The 23,363-nt window shown below is 42.5% G+C and overlaps 1 protein-coding gene across 1 annotated transcript in view; it reads left to right on the top strand.

Annotated features, from left to right (window-relative positions):
- CD2AP (CD2 associated protein) overlaps positions 1 to 23,363 on the top strand; it is a 387,343-nt gene that overhangs the window by 218,303 nt on the left and 145,677 nt on the right. Inside the window, 2 exon segments of the mRNA XM_029596051.1 lie at positions 2,380 to 2,474; positions 15,315 to 15,413. Of these exon segments, the coding sequence (XP_029451911.1) occupies positions 2,380 to 2,474; positions 15,315 to 15,413 (194 nt within the window).

Here is a 23,363-nt window from a genome sequence, read left to right as displayed (position 1 = left end):
ATAGATTATACAGCTGTTCAGGTTGTGAATATCTAAAAGTCAATTGAAACAAAAAGGGGAATAGTTAAGATGTTGTTACTGCAGTGTTGGTACAAAAGTATGAGAAGTACTAATATCACCTTCTGGATCACACTAAGTCAAGATGACATTTTCTATGACGTTCATGCTCTTTTCACAGCTCTTAAGCAAACCAAAACACTGCCTCATTTACATACTAATTTAAAATGTATTAATTTATATTCCGTCTTCTGAAGCCTCACAGACGCTACAAAGTAGGATTACACACATCCAATAAATCAAACCCAATACAATAAAAAGATTATATTGGTGGTAGTGGACAATTACAATATTTTTAATTACCGTATTTTTCGCTCCATAAGACGCACCTGACCATAAGACGCACCTAGGATTCAGAGGGGGAAAATTTAAAAAAAAAAAAAATTGTGCTAAACCGGCTCTGCGTCTGGGCGTCTTATGGAGCAAATTAGGGGAGTGCATAGTTTTTTTTTTTTCTCCCCATTTTGTTTTCGGGTCTGGGGAGGGCCATTTCGGTCCACTCCCCAGATCAGAAAATTTTTCTTTCTGTGGGAACCCCCAAAAACCCCCCCCCCATCCCAACCCTTTAAATTAACAACCTCCACCCCCCTGACCCCCCCAAGACCTACCGAATTAATTTCCTGCAACCCCCCACCCTCCTGACCCCCCCAAGACCTGCCGAATTAATTTCCTGCAACCCCCCCACCCTCCTGACCCCCCCAAGACCTGCCAAACGTCCCTGGTGGTCCAGCGGGGGTCCAGGAGCGGTCCGGGAACGATCTCCTGGGCGTGAGCCGTCGGCTGCCAGTAAACAAAATGGCGCCGACGGCCCTATGCCCTCACTATGTCAGTGAGACCGACCGCTGCTATTGGTCGGTCTCAGTGACATAGTGAGGGCATAGGGCCGTCGGCGCCATTTTGTTTACTGGCAGCCGACGGCCCTATGCCCTCACTATGTCACTGAGACCGACCAATAGCAGCGATCGGTCTCAGTGACATAGTGAGGGCATAGGGCCGTCGGCTGCCAGTAAACAAAATGGCGCCGACGGCCCTATGCCCTCACTATGTCACTGAGACCGACCAATAGCAGCGGTCGGTCTCAGTGACATAGTGAGGGCATAGGGCCGTCGGCGCCATTTTGTTTACTGGCAGCCGACGGCCCACACCCAGGAGATCATTCCCGGACCCCCGCTGGACCACCAGGGACGTTTGGCAGGTCTTGGGGGGGGTCAGGAGGGTGGGGGGTTGCAGGAAATTAATTTGTCAGGTCTTGGGGGGGGGGGGGTTGTAGGAAATTAAGTCGGCAGGTCTTGGGGGAGTCGGGGGGGGTGTTTGTTAGATTTTTGTTTGGTTTTTTTTTTATATTCGCTCCATAAGACGCACATACATTTTCCCCCCACCTTTGGGGGAAAAAAAGTGCGTCTTATGGAGCGAAAAATACGGTAAATAAAATAACTGCAAATGTATTTGAGGGTGAACTATTTTATTGTATCCTTTTTGTTTTAAGTGTGTTATGTTTAGATTTGGATTGATAGGGTTTTGTCATCACTCCTACATTATAAGTGAATGTGTATTATACTATCAATCACCACAGAAAGGTCCCATATTTAAGATGTGCAGGTTACAGTAAAATTTTATGCACCATAAATGCACCTTCCAAACTTGAAACCCAAATAAACTAATTACCTGATCACTAGAGGACCATTATGACACATGGGCGGACTTATCCAAACCACAAGTCTCAAGTTATAACTAGTCAATATCTGTCCATTTCTAGTCCATGTTCTAATCTATTTCATATACTTTTTAAAGAAATTGTAAACTTGCAAATAAAACCACAATTTGCTGTAGTCTGTGATGCTGCCCCAACATGTTATTGTTTCAATTATATCTGCTTCAGGGGAAATATGCTGATGTACTCTTGGTGATGTACTCTTGGTGAAAACAAACTCTTTCACGTTTAATCAGTCCTCTCACTATCCAATTCAAATCTAAGGAAGGAAATATGTGGTATTAAAATCAATTATATTAATCACATGACACGAAGCACCTATTTTGGATACTAAAAATGCCAATATACCATTCTTGCCTGATAAACCAGTGAAATGAAGTAAAATTATTTTGAGGTCCTCCTTGGTCATTTAGGATTATTGGACTGAGTGTATTATACAAAAGTATCAAACATATTCTCTGTATATTTTGTAAAATTAAATATTTTGTCATAGGAAATGTACACAATTAGACATTGCAGTCTATATTATGTCTCTTTTTTTTTTAAAGTACTGCCTGAATCCGTTTATACATAGTAAATTTGTAACTGCACAAATTTGTTTTTTGTTGCAGCTAAACTTTATTGTAGGGCGTTATTTTCCTATGAAGGATCAAATGAAGATGAACTTAGCTTTAAGGAGGGGGATACAATTCAGTTAGTAAGTAAGGTAAGTTAATACTTTATTGCTACCATAACTTACTTAGTATTATACAATTTTTCATCTGAAAGGCTAACTGCCTGTGCTTTTTTTTCTTTTTTTTTTTTTTTTAAAGGATGTTGGCTCACCAATAATCTACTGACCCTGAATTTACCAAAAACTGAAATTTAGTAATTCAGCATAGCATGTCAGTACCATTTCTGTTCAATGCAGAATTAAAAGTTGTTACTCGGGCAAGAAGCCTTAAGTTCATAGACTGTAATTTATCATTCATCCCCCAGATTAGAGCCGTAGTGCAATCCAGTTTTTATAAACTGTGGCTACTATAAGGACTTAAGCATTTATAACAGCCAGGTAATTTTTGTTCTATTCTTCAGGCCCTTTTGTTCCCAGTACCAGATTACTGTAATTCGGCATATCTAGGTTTACCAGCATCAACAACTAAGGCATTGTAGCTTCTCCAGAATGCTGCAGCATAGTTAATTACAAGCCATAGTTTGAGAACATATTTCTCCAGTACTGTATGACCTCCACTGGTTGCCAGTTATGTGGAGAGTCAAATTCAAGATGGCAGTGATGGTGTACAAATGACTTGATGCTAACTTGCTTCCATGGATAAATGTGATGCTATGGGTAAACAATCCTTCTAGAACTTTGTTCATTGCAAAGAGCATTGCTGGAAATACCAAACATTCACGAGACCAAACTTATTGATACACAGGAACATGCCTTCTCAGTGGCCACACCCACAGTTTGGAATTTCCTACCTTATGAGCTAAGGATGTCAGTGTGTGAAAAATTTTAAAGGTTTACTTAAAAACCTTTTCTCACAGGACAAGCAGGATGGTAGTCCTCACATATGGGTGACATCATCAGGATGGAGCCCAATCACGGAACACTTTTGTCAGTTTCTTGAACTTTGACTGGTACCTACTGGGCATGCCCAGCAATGCTCTGACCCTGCATCCAGCAGGGGTTCCCCTTCAGTCTCTTTTTTTTTTCCACGCCGCAGTAGCCATATGGGTTAAGGAGCTCTCTTGAGATTCCTGACAGGAATTTTCCTCACGGAACTTCTTTAAAAATTTTCAAAACATTCTACCCCATAGGGGTCCCCCTATTGATATCTGTACTCTGCGGTCGAAAGGTAAGGTTTTAACCTTGTTGCAGTCTATTCCTGTCGAGTTTTCCCCGTCGGGGCATACCGGCCATCGACCGCACCGTGGCTAAATTTTTGTCGAGGCCATGGCGTCGTGTTTTTGTCTGTGCCCCGATTGTCCTCTGACAATGTCCATCACCAACCCACATAGTTTGTGTATTGTGCCTGGGGGCCGACCATGATACCCTAACTTGCACCAAATGTGCCCAAATGACGCCGAAGGGCCGCAAGGCTCATTTGGAGAAGATGGAGTTTCTTTTTCATTCAAAACTCTTGACTCCATAGACCGCTTTGACTTCATCTGAGCCGGTGTCATCGACCTCTTGCCAGCAACGAGACACCGGTGCTGTTCGTCCAGCGTCGACTTCTTCCTCCTCGCCTCCGGAAAAGGACTTAGGAGAACATCGTGAAAAGTGTCGACACCAACATAGGAAGGCTCAGTCTGCCGAACCAGGCAAGCCCTTGGCATCGGCATTGACAGTCACAGACAAAGAAATCCCGTCCAGAGAAGGCCCCATCCTCTGCGACCGGGTCACTGAGGTGTTTCCTCCCCCTCCCCCCCACCTTCATCTGTGCAGGGAGCCACAATTTCACTTTCACCGGTGGACCCTCTGGCTACGTCAGTGCTGCCTCCTACTCCGGTGCCGGGGTTCCACGCCTCAGGCTTTCATGAGGAATTGGATCAGATGATCCAAGAGGCCATCGGTAAAGCACTGCCGATACCGTTGCCCAAGCCAGTCACCGATCCGATTCCTATGGCACTCGCACCACTATTGGGTAGACTGGATTTGTTGCTCGGTGCCCTTCCACCACTGGAACAGAGAACACCAGTATGTCCTCTTCCTTCGATGCTGATACCTGTGTCATCAGAAGACTAAAACATAGATACCCATACCGCCATCTGGGATCCTGCCACCGACTTGTCCATTGGTGTCGTCAGTTCCATCTGTGCCTCCATCGATGCCGTTTGTGCCACCTCCGGTGCCATCGATGACTAGGCCTGGTCCTTCGGGATTTAACACCATTTCTCCCTTCTGAAGATCCTCAGGGAGCTGGTGATCAACCTTATGATCCTTGGACTGATGATTCTTCCCAGGATACCGATCTGCCTTCAGAGCCCTCCCCTCCTGAAGAGAAAAGGCGTTCTCTTCCTGAGGATCTGTTCTTTATCAGTTTTATTAAAGAAATGTCTGAAACAATTCCATTTCAGCTTCAGCCAGAAGAAGATTCAAGGCACAAGATGCTGGAAGTACTCCAGTTTCTTGATGTCCCTAAAGAAATTGTGTCAATTCCTATTCATGAAATTCTCATTGAATTGCTGAAGAGGAATTGGGAGCATCCAGGTTCAGTTCCACCTGTCAACCGTAAGACAGATGCCACCTATCTTGTGCAGTCAGCTTCTGGGTTTCAAAGATCACAACTGGATCGTCACTCTGTGGTTGTGGAAACAGTCCAGAAAAAGGCAAGACATTCCAAACCTGATTCCTCCATTCCTCCAGGGAAGGATCAAAAATCTCTGGATGCATTTGGCAGACGGGTCTTCCATGGATCAATGCTAATATCTCGCATTGCTTCTTACCAGTTATACATGACCCAATATAACAGGAACCTTTTTAAGAAGATCCAGGATTTCTCTGAATCTTTGCCTGACCAATTCCAGGATGAGCTTAATGCTCTAGCCCAGAAAGGCCTGGATGCTGGTAAGCATGAGTTCCGTGCTGCGGTCAACATATTTGATACTGCCTCTAGGGTGTCCGCAGCGGGGATTAGTGCAAGAAGATGGGCCTGGTTGAAATCCTCCGACCTCAGACCATTGGTACAGGGCAGGTTGACTGACCTGCCATGTGCTGGGAATAATCTCTTCGGAGGTAAAATTCAGGAGACTGTGGCGCAGCTCAAGGACCACCATGAAACGCTGCTTCAACTTTCTTCAGTGCCTGCTGAGTTCTCATCCACCTTCAAGAGGACTTTTCAGGCGAGACGTTAAGCGGCCAGCCTACAAACCAAGAAGGTATTATCCTCCGGCTTCTCGAGGTCGCCCCTCCAAGCCTTAACAAAAAGGTCAGTTCAGGCAGCGCGACCTCAGAAGACCCAACTTGCTCCTCAACCAGGACCAGCGTCGGGGTTTTGACTCCTTCCTGGAGAGCATAAACCAACCTCCTCTTCCATCAGTACCGGTCAGCGGTCAGTTGTGCCACTTCATCAACACTTAGCACACAGTCACCACCGATCAGTGGATACTTGCAGTGGTCAGTCAGGGTTACCACCTAAACTTCCTGACTGTACCGGCGGACTCTCCACCTCGGCTGACGTGGGGTCATCCGACCACTCTCTTCTTCTGGAACAGGAGGTTTCAACCCTCCTCCAGTCATGGGCAATAGAACCAGTACCCTTCTCCCAACAGGGGCAGGAGTTCTATTACCGGTATTTCCTCATCCCAAAAAAGTCAGATGGCGTTCATCCCATTTTGGACCTTCGCGCCGTCTCTTCTGCAAAAGGGAGATTGGCTATGCTCTCTAGATCTCCAGGATGCATACACACACATTTCAATTATTCCATCTCATTGCAAATTCCTGCGATTCCTAGTCAGCCCTCTTCACTTCCAGTACCGTGTACTGCCATTTGGCCTGGCGTCTGCTCCTTGAGTATTCACAAAGTGCCTTGTAGTAGTCGCAGCCTTCCTCAGAAGTCATGGTGTCCGTCTACCCTTATCTCGACAATTGGTTGATAAGGGCCCGACTCAGCAAGCCACATTGGTGTCCTTGCTTCTCACTCTCCATACCCTGATCTCCTTAGGGTTTCTAATCAACTATCCCAAATCCAAGATAGTTCCATCCCAAACCCTATCTTTTATAGGAGCCGACCTAGACACACTATACAGGCAAAAGCCTTCCACCCTCAGGATCGGGCTTTCACCCTGGCCTCTCTGGCGCATCTTTTACAGACTCGAGTATCCTCAACTGCTCGTCACTTCCTCATACTGCTGGGTCACTTGGCATCCGCGGTGCATGTCACTCCGATGGCCATCCTAGCCATGAGAGTCATGCAGTGGACCCTAAAATCCCAGTGGGTTCAAGCTTGTCAGCCAATGTCCAGCATTGTTCGTTACCACACAGCTCTGACTATCGCTGGCCTGGTAGATGCAACACTCCAATCTGATTCGAGGCCTTCCATTTCAGGCTATGGAACCTCAAATTACCTTGACAAGACTCCTCCAACCTAGGGTGGGGTGCTCATGTAGGCGACCTGCAGACTCAGGGAATCTGGTCTCCAGAGGAAGCCAAACACCAGATAAATTTCCTGGAGCTTTGGGAAATCAGATATGCTCTCAGGGTCCTTCAGGATTGCCTTACCAACAAGGCCATCCAGATTAAAACTGACAACCAGGTGGCGATGTGGTACATCAACAAGCAGGGTGGAATGGGCTCCTACCTCCTGTGTCAGGAAGCTGCACAAATATGGGTATGGGCCCTTTCCCAGTCAATGTACCTCACAGCCACCTATTTGCCCAGCGTGGACAATGTACTGACGGACAAGTTGAGCCGCACGCTTCTTCCGCACGAGTGGTCTCTCAACCCCACAGTAGTGAACTCAATATTCCAACATTGGGGTTACCCTTACATAGACCTCTTTGGGTCAGTCCACAACCGCAAAGTAGAAAACTTCTGCTCCCTCACTCGCAGCCACCACTTGCACCTGAGAGACGCTTTCGCCCTCTCGTTGGCCAATGGTCTCCTCTATGCATACCTTCCACTTCCACTCATATCGAAGACTCTCGTGAAGTTACGGAAGGACAAGGGTGTAATGATTCTGATAGCCCCTCACTGGCCACGCCAGGTGTGGTTCCCAAGCCTCCAGGATTTATCTGTATGCCGCCACATTCCTCTGGGGAAGGATCTACTTCTGATAACTCAGAACAATGGATGCCTGCGCCACCCCAACCTCCAGGCCCTATCTCTGACTGCCTGGATGTTGAAAGGTTGATACTCCAACCTATTAACCTTTCTGAGTCAGTGTCCTGAGTACTAGTAGCTTCACGAAAGCCTTCCACGAGAAAGTCTTACCGCTCCAAATGGAAAAGGTTTACAGTATGATGCACCTCTGTCCTTAGACCCCTTCACTTGTTCCACAGTGAAGTTTCTGGACTCTCTCTGGCACTTATCGGACCCAGGCCTGAAAACTTCCTCCATCAGAGTGCATATAAGCGCAGTAGCCGCATTTCATAAAGGCGTAGGGGATGTTCCTATTTCCACTCAACCCTTAGTAACGCACTTTGAGAGGCTTGCTCCACTTAAATCCTCCACTGCACCCTCCAGCCCCTACTTGGGACCTTAACGTAGTTTTGGGACGACTCATGAAACCTCCGTTTGAGCCTCTCCACTTTTGTGATCTCAGTTCTCACGTAGAAAGTAGTTTTCCTTCTTGCTATCACGTCCGCTCACAGAGTAAGTGAATTGCAGGCATTAGTTACCTACCCACCTTACACTAAAATTCTGCATGACAGGGTAGTGCTCAGCACTCCATATGTGAGGTAGTGTCAGAATTTCATATTAACCAATCTGTTATCCTACCTACCTTTTTTTCCCAGGCCCCATGCAAACCCAGGAGAACAGGCTCTGCAATCTTTGGACTGCAAATGTGCTCTAGCCTTCTATCTAGACCGTACGTTGGCACTCAGGAAATCAACTCAATTGTTTGTGTCTTTCGATTCCATCAAATTGGGAAATCCTGTGGGAAAGCAAACCCTCTCCTCCTGGTTAGCGGACTGCATTTCTTTTTGCTACCAGCAAGCAGGCATTCCTCTACAGGGCCAAGGCGACATCAGTAGCGTACCTACATTCAGTACCGCTTGCTGATATTTGTAAGGCTGCTACCTGGAGTTCTCTCCTTACATTTGCAGCACATTATTGCTTAGATAAGGCTGGCAGGCAAGATTCCATCTTTGGCCAGTCTGTTCTTCGCAACTTGTTTTCAGTTTAACTTCCCAACATCCTTCCACCGACCCGGTCAGGGTTCAGGATGCCCTCCTAACCAAACTTCCACCCCTGTTGTTGTGCCTGTTACACGTCTTTGGGTGCATTGCTTGGGCATCCTCAGCTCGGTACTCACCCATATGTGAGGACTACCATCCTGCTTGTCCTGTGAGAAAGCAGAGTTGCTTACCTGTAACAGGTGTTTTCACAGGACAGCAGGATGTTATTCCTCACGAAACCCGCCCACCACCCCACAGAGTTAGGTTTGTTTGTTTTCTTCTTTTATTTTTCGCATGTACTTTTTACTATAAGACAAGACTGAAGTGGGACCCCTACTGGATGCAGGGTCAGTGCATTGCTGGGCATGCCCAGTAGGTGCTAGTCAAAGTTCTAGAAACTTTGACAAGTGTTCCGTGATTGGGCTCCATCCTGATGATGTCACCGATATGTGAGGACTACCATCCTGCTTGTCCTGTGAGAACACCTGTTACAGGTAAGCAACTCTGCTTTATTCAGACTAGCATTCACATAAGTACATACTGCTAATGAACTGATTCTAGCAGGTAGAATTAAGATTTTGTATTCATTTCTCCTTTTATTTGTTACTTTGTTTTTAATGTGCTCATTGGATTTTGTATGTGTTTATGTGTAGCATACAAATATAAATAAAATAATTTTACAATGGACAATTTATTTTAATTTATAAAAATTCAGCGTTGTTATAAAACTAACACCTGTATTTAATATTCCCACTGATATGTCTTTAACGCCATCCATCTGAACCCATCCTACCATCCTCCTTGTCTTATAGGCAAGATATAAGGGAAAAGCTAATCACAAAAGCATACAAGTAGCAGCAAAATAATAAATTGTTTTGACCTAATTAGTTGGCATGCAGTAAAATAGAGGATCACATTTCATCAAATAATTTAATCTTTCTCCTTGGACAAAGCAGTACAGTAATCAGCTACACAAGTTGGTGACGACAACAGACTGCACCAAAAAAGCAAAGCTTTCTCGGAAAAACAAGTATCCAAGCATAAGTGGGTGTTACCGTGCAGTTGCTGCCATGCAAGTTTCCTCAGACCTCTTCTCCTCTGGCGAAAGGATGTAACTTTTGATTTCTCTTCAGACTAGATGTTCATGTTTTTTTTTGGTCAGTACTTTCTTCATAGATTTTGTTGCTTTAATTTCAAGGTGGGTTGGGGGAGCTTCTGAGTCTCCTTTAAAAAAAAAAAAAAAAAAAAAAGTCTGAGCGTTCAAAATTTGAGAGCTTGACTTAGCTTTGGCCCTTTTCACTATGGTGGACCATAAACCAGACTTCAAAAGGTGCCCCAAATATTCCTGTAAAATGTCCATTTTGGATCTTAATGACCATTGTCTTCACTATTTGGAGCCATCCCGTAGTGTCCCTGACTCTGCAAGCTGTGCAAGCCAGTGTCTAAAATAAAAAGGTTAGAGTTCTGTCATACTAAGTGCCATGATTCTCGGACGTTTCAGCACAATCATTATTCCTTCTCTGTAAAACAAGAGGAAGAAACTGTACCCCCAACCTAAAAACTAGATGCTGAAACAGGCACCCATGACTCTTAGTTCAGAGAATTAAGACACCTCTACTCCTCAGCGCTGAATCCTCCCCAGTGCGAGCAACAAGCAAAGGGCCTTTATTGTCAGCACCTTGTACTTCTCGGCACAGACTGATGTCTGCACTAACCAACTGGATATAGTAGTTCCTTCTGATTCCAAGGAGGAGGCCAATTCTAATCCTGGAGTCGAATAGTTCTCAGGATTCCTCCTCCTGTTACAAAGCACCATCTGTTTTGTGAGGAAGATGGGGCTAGACTTAAGTTACAATTTCACCAACACTCCTGGTTCACTCCACATCTTACCTCTTAGACAGACACAAACTTAAACTGAGGAGATGTGGAAAATTATTAATTTTAGGTTTTCACAAGGCCTCTGGTTCATGCCTTTGTTCAAATGTAAAGAAAAATACACCTAAAAGAGCTTCTCTAGAAATTCCTTTCTAGTTTGTGTATGTAAGAGACAGCTCAAAAATAAGGAAGCAGTTCTAACATATACAGCTAACAATATATGAGTACTACTTTTATTCCATACATGGTTACATTTTATTTCTTAGCAAATCAGATTAATACTTTCTTCATACCCATATTCTTTAGCTTCATGTATAAAAATTTCTAATGGTTAATGATCATTATTAAGCAGTGCCAAACTACAGTTAGATATAAACAAGATCCAGTTTTATCTGGTTATGTCTACTTGTTGACTGTTCTCAAGCCTTTAGCATTTCTACCTTAACTTATGCATTACTGTGCCATTTCAACTCCTAATGTGTCACATCTTAAACACACAGTTCCAAAACCAGTTAGGTCCCTCAAATCACCACAGAGACATGCACAACGGTGGCTGCATGGAAACCCCTAGAAATACCACCTCAGTCTTTCTGAGTTCAGTTTTTCGTGTCTGTGCCATCAGATGACCCCAACCACTTGTGTGGCTTATTTGTCCTGCTGTTTATGGAGAACCTCTATTATAGGTAAACAAGTTTGCTTTGCTAATTTATCACAAGCTAACTTTAATATTTAACAGTTTCAAAGAATTAAGCCAGCCCTTAAAATAAACAAGTTCTATGAATCCACCTGTGCCTGATTCTTTTTTTTTTTTTGCAATAATAATGACAGTCTGGAATATCTCAGATTTCGTTTTGAATTAGATTTGAATGATCTCTGCCTAGTAATGCTAGTACAGGACACACTGGTATCTGTATTGTGATTGTATAAAATGTAAACCACCATACTTTGGAACAAAAATATTCCAGTTTTCTGGCATAACCAACTAGTTATAAATCAGTTGATTTGTATGTAAGTTTTCTTTATTTTGCTCAGTTCTTACCACAAATCTATTAGTACTGCATCAGTTTTAATCTATTTGGTACACAGGATGCAATTAGATTTGTATTTCAGGTTGCAAGCTATATCCTGTTTCCAATTCAGTTTATGGAAATATGAGTCATTAATAAAAATTTCACAAATTATAGAAGATGGATTGGTTTATAATTTACCCTTTTTGCCTGTTCAAGAAGAATTATTTTAAAGAGAACCCTGTGTTCTTTTTTCTTTGTTTTCGGAAGAAAATTACACATTTCTATAAATCACAGATTATATGTGCTAGTACAATTAAGCTTTTCACATCTCCCACCTTCATCCTGTAATCCACTCTATTTACAGTTTATTAAAATGTATGAATCACCAGATACACAATGGCTCTTGGCAAGTTACAATAAAAACATACATAATTATATCAACATACCAATAAAATACAATAAAAACATTCATAAAGCAACTTCTTTGCATGCCAGATGAAGATATAAACACAAAAACAAGAGTGATAACATGTAAGTAAAATTAAACAGATAACTCTTCCGTTCAGCTTTAAATCTTTTTGTATCTGTCTACAACTTGATGGGTAACAAGTTCCAGAAATCTGGTGCTGCAATAGAGAAAGTTCTTTAGTCTCTTGGAGCCGAGCCAGTTTGTGAGAAGGTACCTCCTCCAGTAAGCCTTTATTCTGTGAATGCAAATCTCTAGTAGGAGTGTAGATTTTAAGAAGAGTGTTTGCCCATAGAAAATTTAAGTTGAAGCAAATGATGCACCATAACCGAAATCTTATATTTTATACGTTATTGAATCAGAAGCCAATGTATCTTGTAGAGCACAGGCAAAATGTGTTTTGTGTGTACCGGAGATAATATATGCAGAAGCATTTTGTAGTAACTGAAATGCTTTTAAAGAAACAGCAGGGAGACCTAAGGTAAACCACATTGCAATAATCAAGGGATGGTAAAATTAAAGCCTGGACAACAGATCGAAAATCATCAGCATTAAGCAGTGGCTTAAGGCCATGAAGTAAAGGTAACTTAAAGAAATTAGGTCTGGTAGCCTTAATTTGATGCTGGAAAGAAAGTCTGGTATGTTGCATCTATAGCAATTGGGATGGTCACAAAAAACAAACTGGAAGCCGATCCAATATAGCTATGTAGCGACCAAAACAGATGAGATCGGTGTATAGGCAAAATTCTTTATTCACACAGTATATGGGCCCGATTCTGGCTGAGTTTTTTGCTCTACAGATAGAACTGCCTCATTGGCTACTGTAAGTAAAACATTCATATAATTTACATTTAAAAACAAATGTTAAGACATCACAAGTGTCATAAATAATAAGAAAAATAAATTCAAATCAATATAATACACGCATACACAAGTTAAAGTGACTGATAATATACTCAAATACTTGTAAATATAAAAAATTAAAATAACACAAAGATACATAAGTTAAACTTATACATAAAACATATATAAGAAAGACAATAATACATAGTGTGTTTTTACAAGAAACATATATGCATTAGATTGTTTTTATGTCAGAAATACCTTTATGTATTGTGATATTTTCTTAGAATAAATAACGTGGGTCACATCAGAATCTTGTTGCTCCCTTTAAGGTGTACCTATTTATATTGTGAACATTATAGAACATGGTGTCAGTACTCCCCTCCATCTTTAAAACATTCAGTGTAAAAGATTATTGTGAAATAGATACTAGTAATAGGAAGTGCTTCCTGTTACTTAAGGAATGAAAATAAAATGGGGAATCAACAAAAGTATATGTGATAGAATGAGAAATACGTACCGTGTATGCATTTGTTACATCTTAAAGGTTGCCTAGTTGATGTATTAATTTGCCTAATTGTGACAAATACTGAGACGTAAAAAATATAATCAAGTCATATTGAGCCTGTTCATATGAATCAAAAAATTAAAAAAAAAAAAAGGGGGGGAGGAAGGATATATATTAAACCAGTAAAGGTGCAATAAAAATAAGAGTGGGAAAAACATACAGCTTATTGTATATAGTGTAATACACTTCTCAGATGTCTGCATGCTGTGATTTGTATAATATATGTTGGGTCTAAGCAGATTCCAATTGTCTGCATGCCAGTTTTGAACAAAATTACATTTAGATGTTTTCTCCGCATGGTCCTTATCTCATTACAGAATGCAATATTGATTGAAGCTGAACTTTTTTATTTTTACTTTAATTTTTACACTTGTAATTTTTGAGTGATCAGTACATTTGTTTAAAGCAACCTTAATGCAAAATCTTTTACCTGTACCATGATTTATTTCTACAAATGATAGAAATGTTAGATGTACAGAAATGCTAGCAGTTGGCCATGCATTCATTAGTCTTATGTTATATTGCATACTGTAAAGCAGAATATAAATTGAAAAAATAGTTACTGTCCAATAGAAATATATAACATGAGTATTTAAGTCAACAGCCGTTTGAGAAGAGATCCTTTTAGACAGATATTCATAATTTTTGGAATGTCCTACCTCTGGAGTTGGAGGGGAATCTATTGCAATTCAGGAAATAAAAAAAGGCTTTTTCAAGATGTGGTAAGATGGTGATATTTCAGGAAAGAAGTTTGGGGAGAAGATACTCTGATGCTGGCTTCTCTTATGAAAGCAAGAGGAATTTGGTCCATATTTATTTTGTTTTGTGTTGTGTTTTTATTATGGATTTACTTTGTTGAAATTTTGGCTATATTTATTATCAGCACTTTGGGCGATTTTATGTGAAAGGTAAAAATGCATAAATAAGTGTCATTAAGGGCCTCATTTTCCAATATCGCATTGGTAACGCATTAGGGGGCGTTACCAATGCAAATGAGGCTTCTTTCGTGCAGTGGGGAAACATCGCGTGCGGCGATGTATTCGCCATTCGCGAAAACATTAGCGCCGCACACGATGTTTTCCCAGTGTGCGATGATTCTTTCAGTCTTTTATCGCGGTGCACGATATTTGCCGGTTTTTGGATTTCAATCATCGCAGGCCACAATAGTCCCAGACAGCCTGTTTCAGGCTCCCGGGGGGGGGGGGGAGAGAGAGAGAGAGAGACTTACTATAGTGCCCTATGGGAGGGCCACCTACTAACTCGGGGTGGGGATTAGGTATGAGCGTCGGGGGTTGGGGGCCACTTTCGCATTGCACATGAGACCTACGGACAGAACAGTGGTCTCTAGTGCAGATTTGCTGGCCGTCGGAGTGAGGACGCTCACTCCAAGAAGTGGTTTGGGCAACGTTCTCTCTACCTAGCTTGATGGACACTCTACCTGGGCAACAACATCTCTCTCTCTCTCTCTTCCCCCCCCCCCCTCCCCCCTCCGGGAGCCTGAAACAGGCTGTCCGGAACTATTGTGGATGGCGATAATCCTTTTCTGGCCCATAGCGCAGTCCATAACGCAAATTTGAGGTTGTAGTTATTAGCCGCGATAGCAGCCGCGCTAACACTGCGGCTGTTTCGCCGCACACGATAAACAGGTTCCCGCTTTACATATGCTCCGCCCCAACTCCGCCCCCTGAATACCAAATTACTAATTTGCATTCGCAAATCGCGTTAACAGCTGTTAACGCGATTTGCGAATTTATCGCACGCGGTAAAGTGCTTGGAAAATGAGGCCCTAAGTTAGTTATTAAACAATGTTGGGTAACACATGAAACCAGGGTTCCAAAAACATTTTCAGCAGTTGGTCATTTGAAGAAATAATATATTACCTGATTACTGGTTGGCTGTGAATCTTTCTGGTTTATAAAAAAAAAAAAAAAAAATGAAAACTTGAAAATGTTTTCTTAGGATACTGGAGACCCAGGATGGTGGAAAGGAGAGTTCAATGGGAAAGAAGGTGTGTTTCCAGACAACTTTGCTGCATTAATTCAAGAGACAGAAAAGGAAGTAAGTTTCTTAAAATGCAAGTTTGTTGAAGACCATGTTCTCAGATTATCTTAGTATATTGATTTTGTGAAGGACATTCAATATAAAATATATAGCTTTTTATGCCTTCAAAATTTAGGTATTGGTATACAAGCCATGGTGATCCTTGTTAAGATTATAAAATAGCTGGGTTTGCATATTCAGCTGACCCTAAGTACAATAATTATATGATATAAACCATTGTTAAAGTAAGTTTCATGTTTTCTTGTGCTAGGTAAGATAAAGATTTTTAAACTACTATAACATATTATACAATTGAAGATTTCCAAGGGACAGAGTGCATTTCTCAGTTAATTGTTGCATCTAGTTTTCATTTCTCCAAGTATAGATTGCTTAAAAAATTGCTAATTTCTGTGGGAAAGACACTGCAACTTCATAATGACCTAATAGAAATATGCAACATTTAAATAATCTTCCCTGTATCTAGAAAGTGCCAAAAAGAATATAAATCAAATTTAAAAAAAATAATAAAATAAATATTCCTGTTTAATAAAATATCAGTTCAAATGAGAAGAAACACCATCAGTTTTACTTGGTTGCCATCTTTGAATGCCGGCTATCAGAAGAGTTAAAAATGAAACCATCATCACCTGTTTTATGATTTTTAAAAGTTTCTAATCATTTTTCGTATGCATAAGAGCCCATGGGGTAGATCGGGAAGCTGCTGAGTCAATTTAAGTTACGGTACTTTTATTTTGGTTGTTTTCTTAAGGAAAATGGTTATAGTATCTTGTGAATTATTGTTTTAACAAAAATTCAGTCATTAACTTAATGCTTGTGATTTATGTAGCTACCAATGACATGACTGAAATGAATTAGCTTTTTCAGTTCTAGAAATTATATTTTTTTATCAATATAAAATGTATTTGGTATGTTTAAATTGTGGTTTTGTTTTGTTAAGGGGTTTTCCTTTTTTTTTTTTTTTTAAACCTGTGATAATCTATTTGAAATTTAAGTAGCTTCATTAAAACATTTGTGTAGTCTCCACACTGTAACTGCAGTTCCATGATTTTGACATCCTCTCACTTTTGACTTTTAGTCTTTTCCTCTGCACATATTTGAGAATTATCTATTGAAATCTTGATCAAGTAATGAGTTAGAACTAATGAGTAAATGACTGCGAAACCTGGCATATGCAAGCATGTAATTGTAGATGGAGTATAGTATAAAGGGTGCACATTTACCAATATGGCAGCTCAGAAAAAAAGATCAATTTTCTTTTTTGTTATGCAAATATACCTGTAAGTTTTCTGGTTACTAGAATCTGTAATTAAAATTTTTGCTATCGTAACCCAGAAAAAGGGAGGTGGTAATCAATCCAACTGGCTGCTAAAGAGATCACATTTCCCCTTACTCCATACCCTGTCTCCCCCACCAAGCTGAAAGAGTAACAGCATGAGAGCACATATAGGCCGATCCAAATCAGTGCACTCAGCTGAATGCACTGTTTAACCCATGGTTGGACGCAGGTTTTGGATGCCAGTCTACAACCCCTTATTCCATAAGGGGATTATCGAGTCCAAAACGCACGTCCAACCCCCTGCGAAACTAAAGGTGCTCATCACATGCACAGAGCAGGCGTTAATTTCTGAGCAGCCCAAAATAGTTTACAGAAAAGCAGAAAATACTGCTTTTCTGTACATCCTCTGACTTAATATCGTGGCAATACTAAGTATAATGGTGGTTAGGTTAGGAAAAGAGACACTCGTAAAATTGAGCATCCGTTTTCCTAACACGCTGACAGCCACCTCTCCTGGGCTTTATACTATCACGCGCCCAAGAGAGATGGCTGGGTGCGCATTATAAAAGTGAGCGCTCAACACTTAGGGCCCATTTTCTGCGCAACTTTATTAGAACGGCCTGAGTGAATGCACTCTTGTTCCCAGCAGCTGTGCCTATTCCCCCTGCAGGCACTCTTCTAAAAATAAATAAGTTGTGAGAAGTGGGAGCAGCCATGGTGATTAAGGCACATACTCTGTGTTCCTGCACTACTGACATGTTCTAAAAAAAAAAAAAATAGCTCCACCCAGTACTACTGCTTCACTACCTCATCCCATCTCACCTTATTTCTCAGGTACTGCTAGATAACATTAAGATCAATTGGTCTGTCTCCAAGGGGGGTGGGGTATGGGGGAATTGTCTGCATTAGAAATCTAACCCAGTCAAGGCTCAAATCATAGTTGAGCAGTTAATAAGCCCCCATTTTTTGTAGGTAATCCTCACCGGATGAAAATACTTTTTAGCATTGCCTGTGAGTTTTCCCATATCTCTTCAGTTCTGTGCAACAGGCACAGTAAACAGAACAGAAAAGTTTACAAAGCATTTTGGTAATGAGGTAGGATTTCACATAAAATAAATACGAGGGAGGAGGAATAGCCTAGTGGACTATGAACCAGGAGAGACCAGGGTTCCAGTCCTGCTGTCGCTCCTTGTGACCTTGGGCAAGTCACTTCACCCTCCATTGCCTCAGGTACAAAAACGTAGATTGTAAGCCCTCTGGGGATAGAGAAATACCTATAGTACCTGAATGTAAACCGGTGTGATATCTCGTTTGAGATCGAATGTCGGTATATAAATAAATAAATAAATAAATACAGGGTGGATCCAGAGCTGCATGCTGCCATGATGCTGAGACTCAGGATGCTGCAGGGAGCCCCATCCATTGCTCACGGTTAACCCCTAAAAGACTACAGTTGCAGGGATCTGAAGGGGAACCCTGTTGTATGTCTCTTGGCCATGAATTGTCAGCAATAGGTTAGCTAACTAGAAGGGGGAATAAAGAAGAGGAAGTAAATCCAGGTAATTGTGAATGACAGCTCATGGTGTCATAACCCAACTGAAGCTACTTTCAATTGATCTGGAAGCCCAAAGGAGTAGGAGGAACCACTACTATTACTACTACTTAGCACTTCTATAGTGCTACTCAGTGTACTAGGAAACTCACAGGTCAAAAATAAATAAGAAAACGCTAAAATGTAACAGCCTAGCAATGACAGATTTCTCTTATCCCCAGTATGAATTAAAAATGTTCTCTGTCTAAACGGACCCCCATCCCTAATATATACAAGTCTTATAGCACAGCCAAGCTGGGCCTCCTTCTGCCCCTTTATATAATTAAAAATTGTCCTGTGGCGAGCTTAATGCCCTACACCCCCAAACCCATACTTGTTAACAAATTTTGCCCAAACTTCCCAACACTGAGTCCCTAAAATTATCCTGAAAGCAGAATGGGAGCTAGAGAGGGTGTTACCTGTTCCTGCTCTGCTGTCTACTAAGTGCTTATAGGTCTGACAGCTGCTAGCACTTAGTATCAATGTATTCACTATACTTAGGCAGTGATTGGTCCCTTCAATGATAGGGATTCAGGAGTGGGTATTCTCACAGGGCAAGCAGGATGGTAGTCCTCACATATGGGTGACATCAGGATGGAGCCCAATCGCGGAACACTTTTGTCAAAGTTTCTAGAACTTTGACTGGCACCACTGAGCATGCCCAGCATGGTACCATCCCTGCATCCAGCAGGGGTCCCCCTTAGTCTCTTTTTTTTTTTTTTTCTCCGTCGATAGCAGGGCTGAATTAACCATGCTGTCATGGGATCTGTCAATCAGGTCCGGGAGGCGGAGCTTTACCAAGCAGAGATTTAGATTTTAGCTCTCTGCGGCTGCGTGTGTGTTCCCGCGCAGGAAAATAACAGATTCTCCTCAGTCTGTTTTTTCTGTGAGCGGGATCGCACGCGGGGCTGATTTCTCCTCAGCGTTTTATTATTTTTCTTACAATGTCAAAAAGTTGGGGTTTAAACCCTGTATCTGTGGCAAGGTAATGTCGGTCACGGATGGCCATGACTGATGTTACTGATGCCTGGGGCCAGAGCACAATTTAAAAAATTGTGAATTTTGTACCTCAAGGTCCCCAAGAGCCCAAAAACAGCAGGCATAAAGGACACTGGAACTTTTCAGTTTTTTGGAGCCATCGGAGGCTCATTCTTCGCCTGGCCCCTCAGACAACCACGGCTCCGTCTCAAAAACGAGCGTTGTCGTGGGACCCTCAACCCTCCAGGCTTGGAGGTAAGGACTTGCCAAGTCGACATAGGCCATCGGATCCGATAGGACCGAGAGAGCCTCAGAGACCGGCGCTTGAAACTTCGGCGCTTATGACTTATGCGCCCAAAGTACCTTCTGCGCCCAAATCACCATCGGCGCATAGAAGTTCTGCGCCCAAAATGACATCGCACAAGACATCGGTGCACACGGCGCCGGAGACGTCTGCGCGCACGGCAGTAAAGGAATCGGCGCATAGTGGACTACAACAGTCCACTCACTCATATCATTCAATACCACATTTTTTAAAATGAAGACATCAGTCTCCATATGTACCTAATTCCAGCTCTTCAGATTCCAGTTCTGTAGAGGTGAAATCAAAACGTACACGATGATCACAGTCAGGACGTGGAAATCCACACAGGATCATCGTCACGTCATCACCATAGGTGATCACGTTACTCACATCAGAAAGCGGTGAAGACGAGGGACACATGGGAAGTGAGCCCTTCTACTTCTAGGTCATCTCACCCACAAAGTGCAGACAGCTCATCTCGTAGAGACATAATATAAATCACTTCCTCTGCTGCTTCTACATCCTCAGATAATTCTGTTAGAATGGCAAAGCAGAAGGTGGGGCAGAAGTATGATGTGCCAAATGCTTCCCCTCACATTCCTCCAGGCAACCTAAGGCCATGTGAGTTACCGAAACAGTCTGGTCGTTCAACAATGCCTCCTCAAACAAGAGGCATTTTTTCAATTATCCCAATCGTTAGCAGGGTTTTACGAAACCCTTCAATCAGCCTTTAAGATGTCTAACGAACTATCGGGGACTTTCCCGGAACACAGCATACACACCTCTAGAGAACCGTCAGTGGAGCCTCCAGCATCCTCAATAGAAAAATGACCAAGTTCACCAATTCAACAGCAAAATACACCTATCAATTCCCTGTCTCCGCAAACATCCCCAGCATCATCTACCGGATTCCCATCTGATCCACAGGAACAATTGCATGAACTATATTCCCTTCCTGAGGACCTGACATACCCAAAATTTTTAGAAAAATTGGGCACGATATTGCATCTGGAGGTCCAAAAGGAGACAGACCCTATATCAGAAACTTTTGGTGGTCTAAAGATTTTCGACATGGAGCAAACATCTCTCCTACCACATGAACTATTACATACAGTCTTACAGAAATCTTGGGAAACACCTTACTCTCTCAAAAGTTTCAAAGAAAATGGATATAAAGTTTTGTATGGAAAAGAATCGCCTTACACTATGCCACAACTACCACATGCTTCAATTGTGGTAGAGTCTGCAATGCAAAGATTCAAAAAAGCAAAGTTGCATACCTCATATCCACCAGGCAAAGACAACCGATATTTAGATGAGTTTGGCAGGAAGATGTACCACAACTCAATGTCGAATGCCCGTATTATGCACCATCAATTCTATATGGTACAATACCTATATGAGTGCATACAAGCCACAAAAAGTATGCTTTCCTCGACGGCGGATCAGGTACCACCACCTCTTCGTGACATGGAGGAGTGTTCTCGACACCACCTGTGGTCTATATATGAAAGATTTGAAACATCTTCTAGGGCGTCTGCAACAGCTATCGCAGCCCGTAGGATAGCATGGTTACGTTCTAGTACGATACGATAAGATTTACAAGAGAAACTAACGAACCTCCCATGTACAGGAGACAACCTGTTTGGAGAACGGTTTCAAGACACAGCAAATTAAGAGGAGGCCCTCGCAGTCCAATCCTTAACATCACAGCCTCACTACTCGACCACGCGTCGTTATGTGGGATCTACTCGTAGACAATACTATACCCATAGGCCTTACAGGTCTTATCAATCCTTTCGTACAGACGTATCCATCTTACCAGCATCCTCTGCCGCAACAAAAACAACCAGACTCAACGAAGGGGTAAGCCACGTAACCAGAGACAGCAGACACAACAACCGGCTACTGCAGTAAAAGCAACGCCATCTTTTTAATAACCCAGCCACCTCCACTACATCAAGCACCACCTGGCAGAATTCATTCTTGCCTGGCAGCATGCAAGAGAATAACAAAAACGATCAATGGGTTTTAGAGAGAGTATGACATGACTACCAATTTCAATTTACCACAAAACCCATACTACCTCACCTTTCACTCTAAAGTCAAAGCTTCCAGCCACAACTGGAGGAGGAAATTACTTTGCTTCTCAAACAGCAGGCCATTCGGATTTTCCCGAAGACCCGACAAACACGGTTTTATTCCCCATACTTCCTCATACCCAAGAAGTCGGGTGGCCTTCGCCCCATATTAGATCTATGGGAATTGAACAAATTCCTGACCAAAGAGAAGTTCAAGATGGTATTGTTGAAATCGATCCTACCTCTGATTCAACCCAACGACTGGATGTGTTCCATCGATCTGAAGGATGCTTACACACATATCCCAATCCATCCATCCTCTTGGCGTTACCTATGCTTTCGCTACGGTCATCAACACTACCAATACAAAGTTCTCCCCTTTGGACTATTGGCTGCACCCAGGGTTTTCACCAAATGCATGGTTGTGGTGGTGGCTCATCTCAGACAACAGGGTTTGACCATCTTTCCATATCTGGACGATTGGCTAATAGCCTCGACCCCAGACATATTACTCTATCACTTCCGGGTGATACAGTGCTTACAGGAATTGGGGCTAGTGATCGATTTTCAGAAATCATATCTCCAACCAACACAATGACTACAGTTTATAGGAGCAGGCCTGGACACTGTTCGCAACCGGGCATATCTCCCAACAGAGAGAATAACACAACTATGTCAACTTCTCTACTCGTTGAACAACACTCAAAGGCCATCAGCAAAACAAATTTTGGTAGTCCTTGGCCACATGGCGGCTATTTTCACGGTGCCCAACACCAGGCTACGCATGAGACGCCTGCAATGGGGACTAAAACGTCAATGGAAACTACACTCACAACCGTTGACACAGCAGTTATCGTTGACATGAGATGAAAAAGGACATAACATGGTGGCTCCTGTCCAAAGGAGCATTATTCAGTCCTCCTCCTCACAACGCAGTCTTAACCACAGATGCGTCTCGCAAGGGATGGGGAGCACATCTTGAGATTTACGAAACCCAAGGATTGTGGACAATCTCCGAGCAGACCCTGCAGATAAATTTATTGGAGCTCAGAGCAATTCGAAATGCGTTACAAGTGTTTCAAGACCACTTAAAGGGCCGCAGGGTCATGATCTACACAGACAATCAAGTGGCAATGTTTTTTATATCAACAAGCAAGGAGGGTCCGGTTCATGGTCCCTTTGCAAGGAGACCCTGACAGTCTTCATACATGCTCACCAACATTGCATACATCTGCAAGCAACTTACCTATCAGGAGTAGCAAATACAAGAGTGGACAGGCTCAGTCACATCTTTCATCCTCACGAATGGACACACAATTTGGAGATAGCCCAAGACATCCTCATGCAATGGGGGATGCCTGCGATAGATCTCTTTGCAACAGAGATCAATGCTCAGGCTCCCAAATTCTGCTCGATAAGACCAAGTCTGTTCAGGATCGCCCAGGATGCCTTTCTCATTCCATGGATGACAGGCCTCCTGTATGCCTTTCCTCCCATACCACTCATAACAAGGACACTTCTGAAGTGCATAGCAGACGAGGCTGATCTGATACTCATAGCTCCAGCCTGGCCAAGGCAACCGTGGTACAGCTTCCTTCTCAGACTGTCCATCATGGACCCCATTCGGTTACCAAATCGCCCAGATCTTCTCTTCCAAGATCAAGGAACGCTTCTACACCCGCTACACTCATCTCTCCATTTGACAGCATGGAGATTG

The sequence above is a fragment of the Rhinatrema bivittatum genome, chromosome 3, assembly GCF_901001135.1.
Source record: "Rhinatrema bivittatum chromosome 3, aRhiBiv1.1, whole genome shotgun sequence".
Taxonomy (NCBI): Eukaryota; Metazoa; Chordata; class Amphibia; order Gymnophiona; family Rhinatrematidae; genus Rhinatrema; species Rhinatrema bivittatum.
This window is presented reverse-complemented; position numbering and strand designations above follow the sequence as displayed.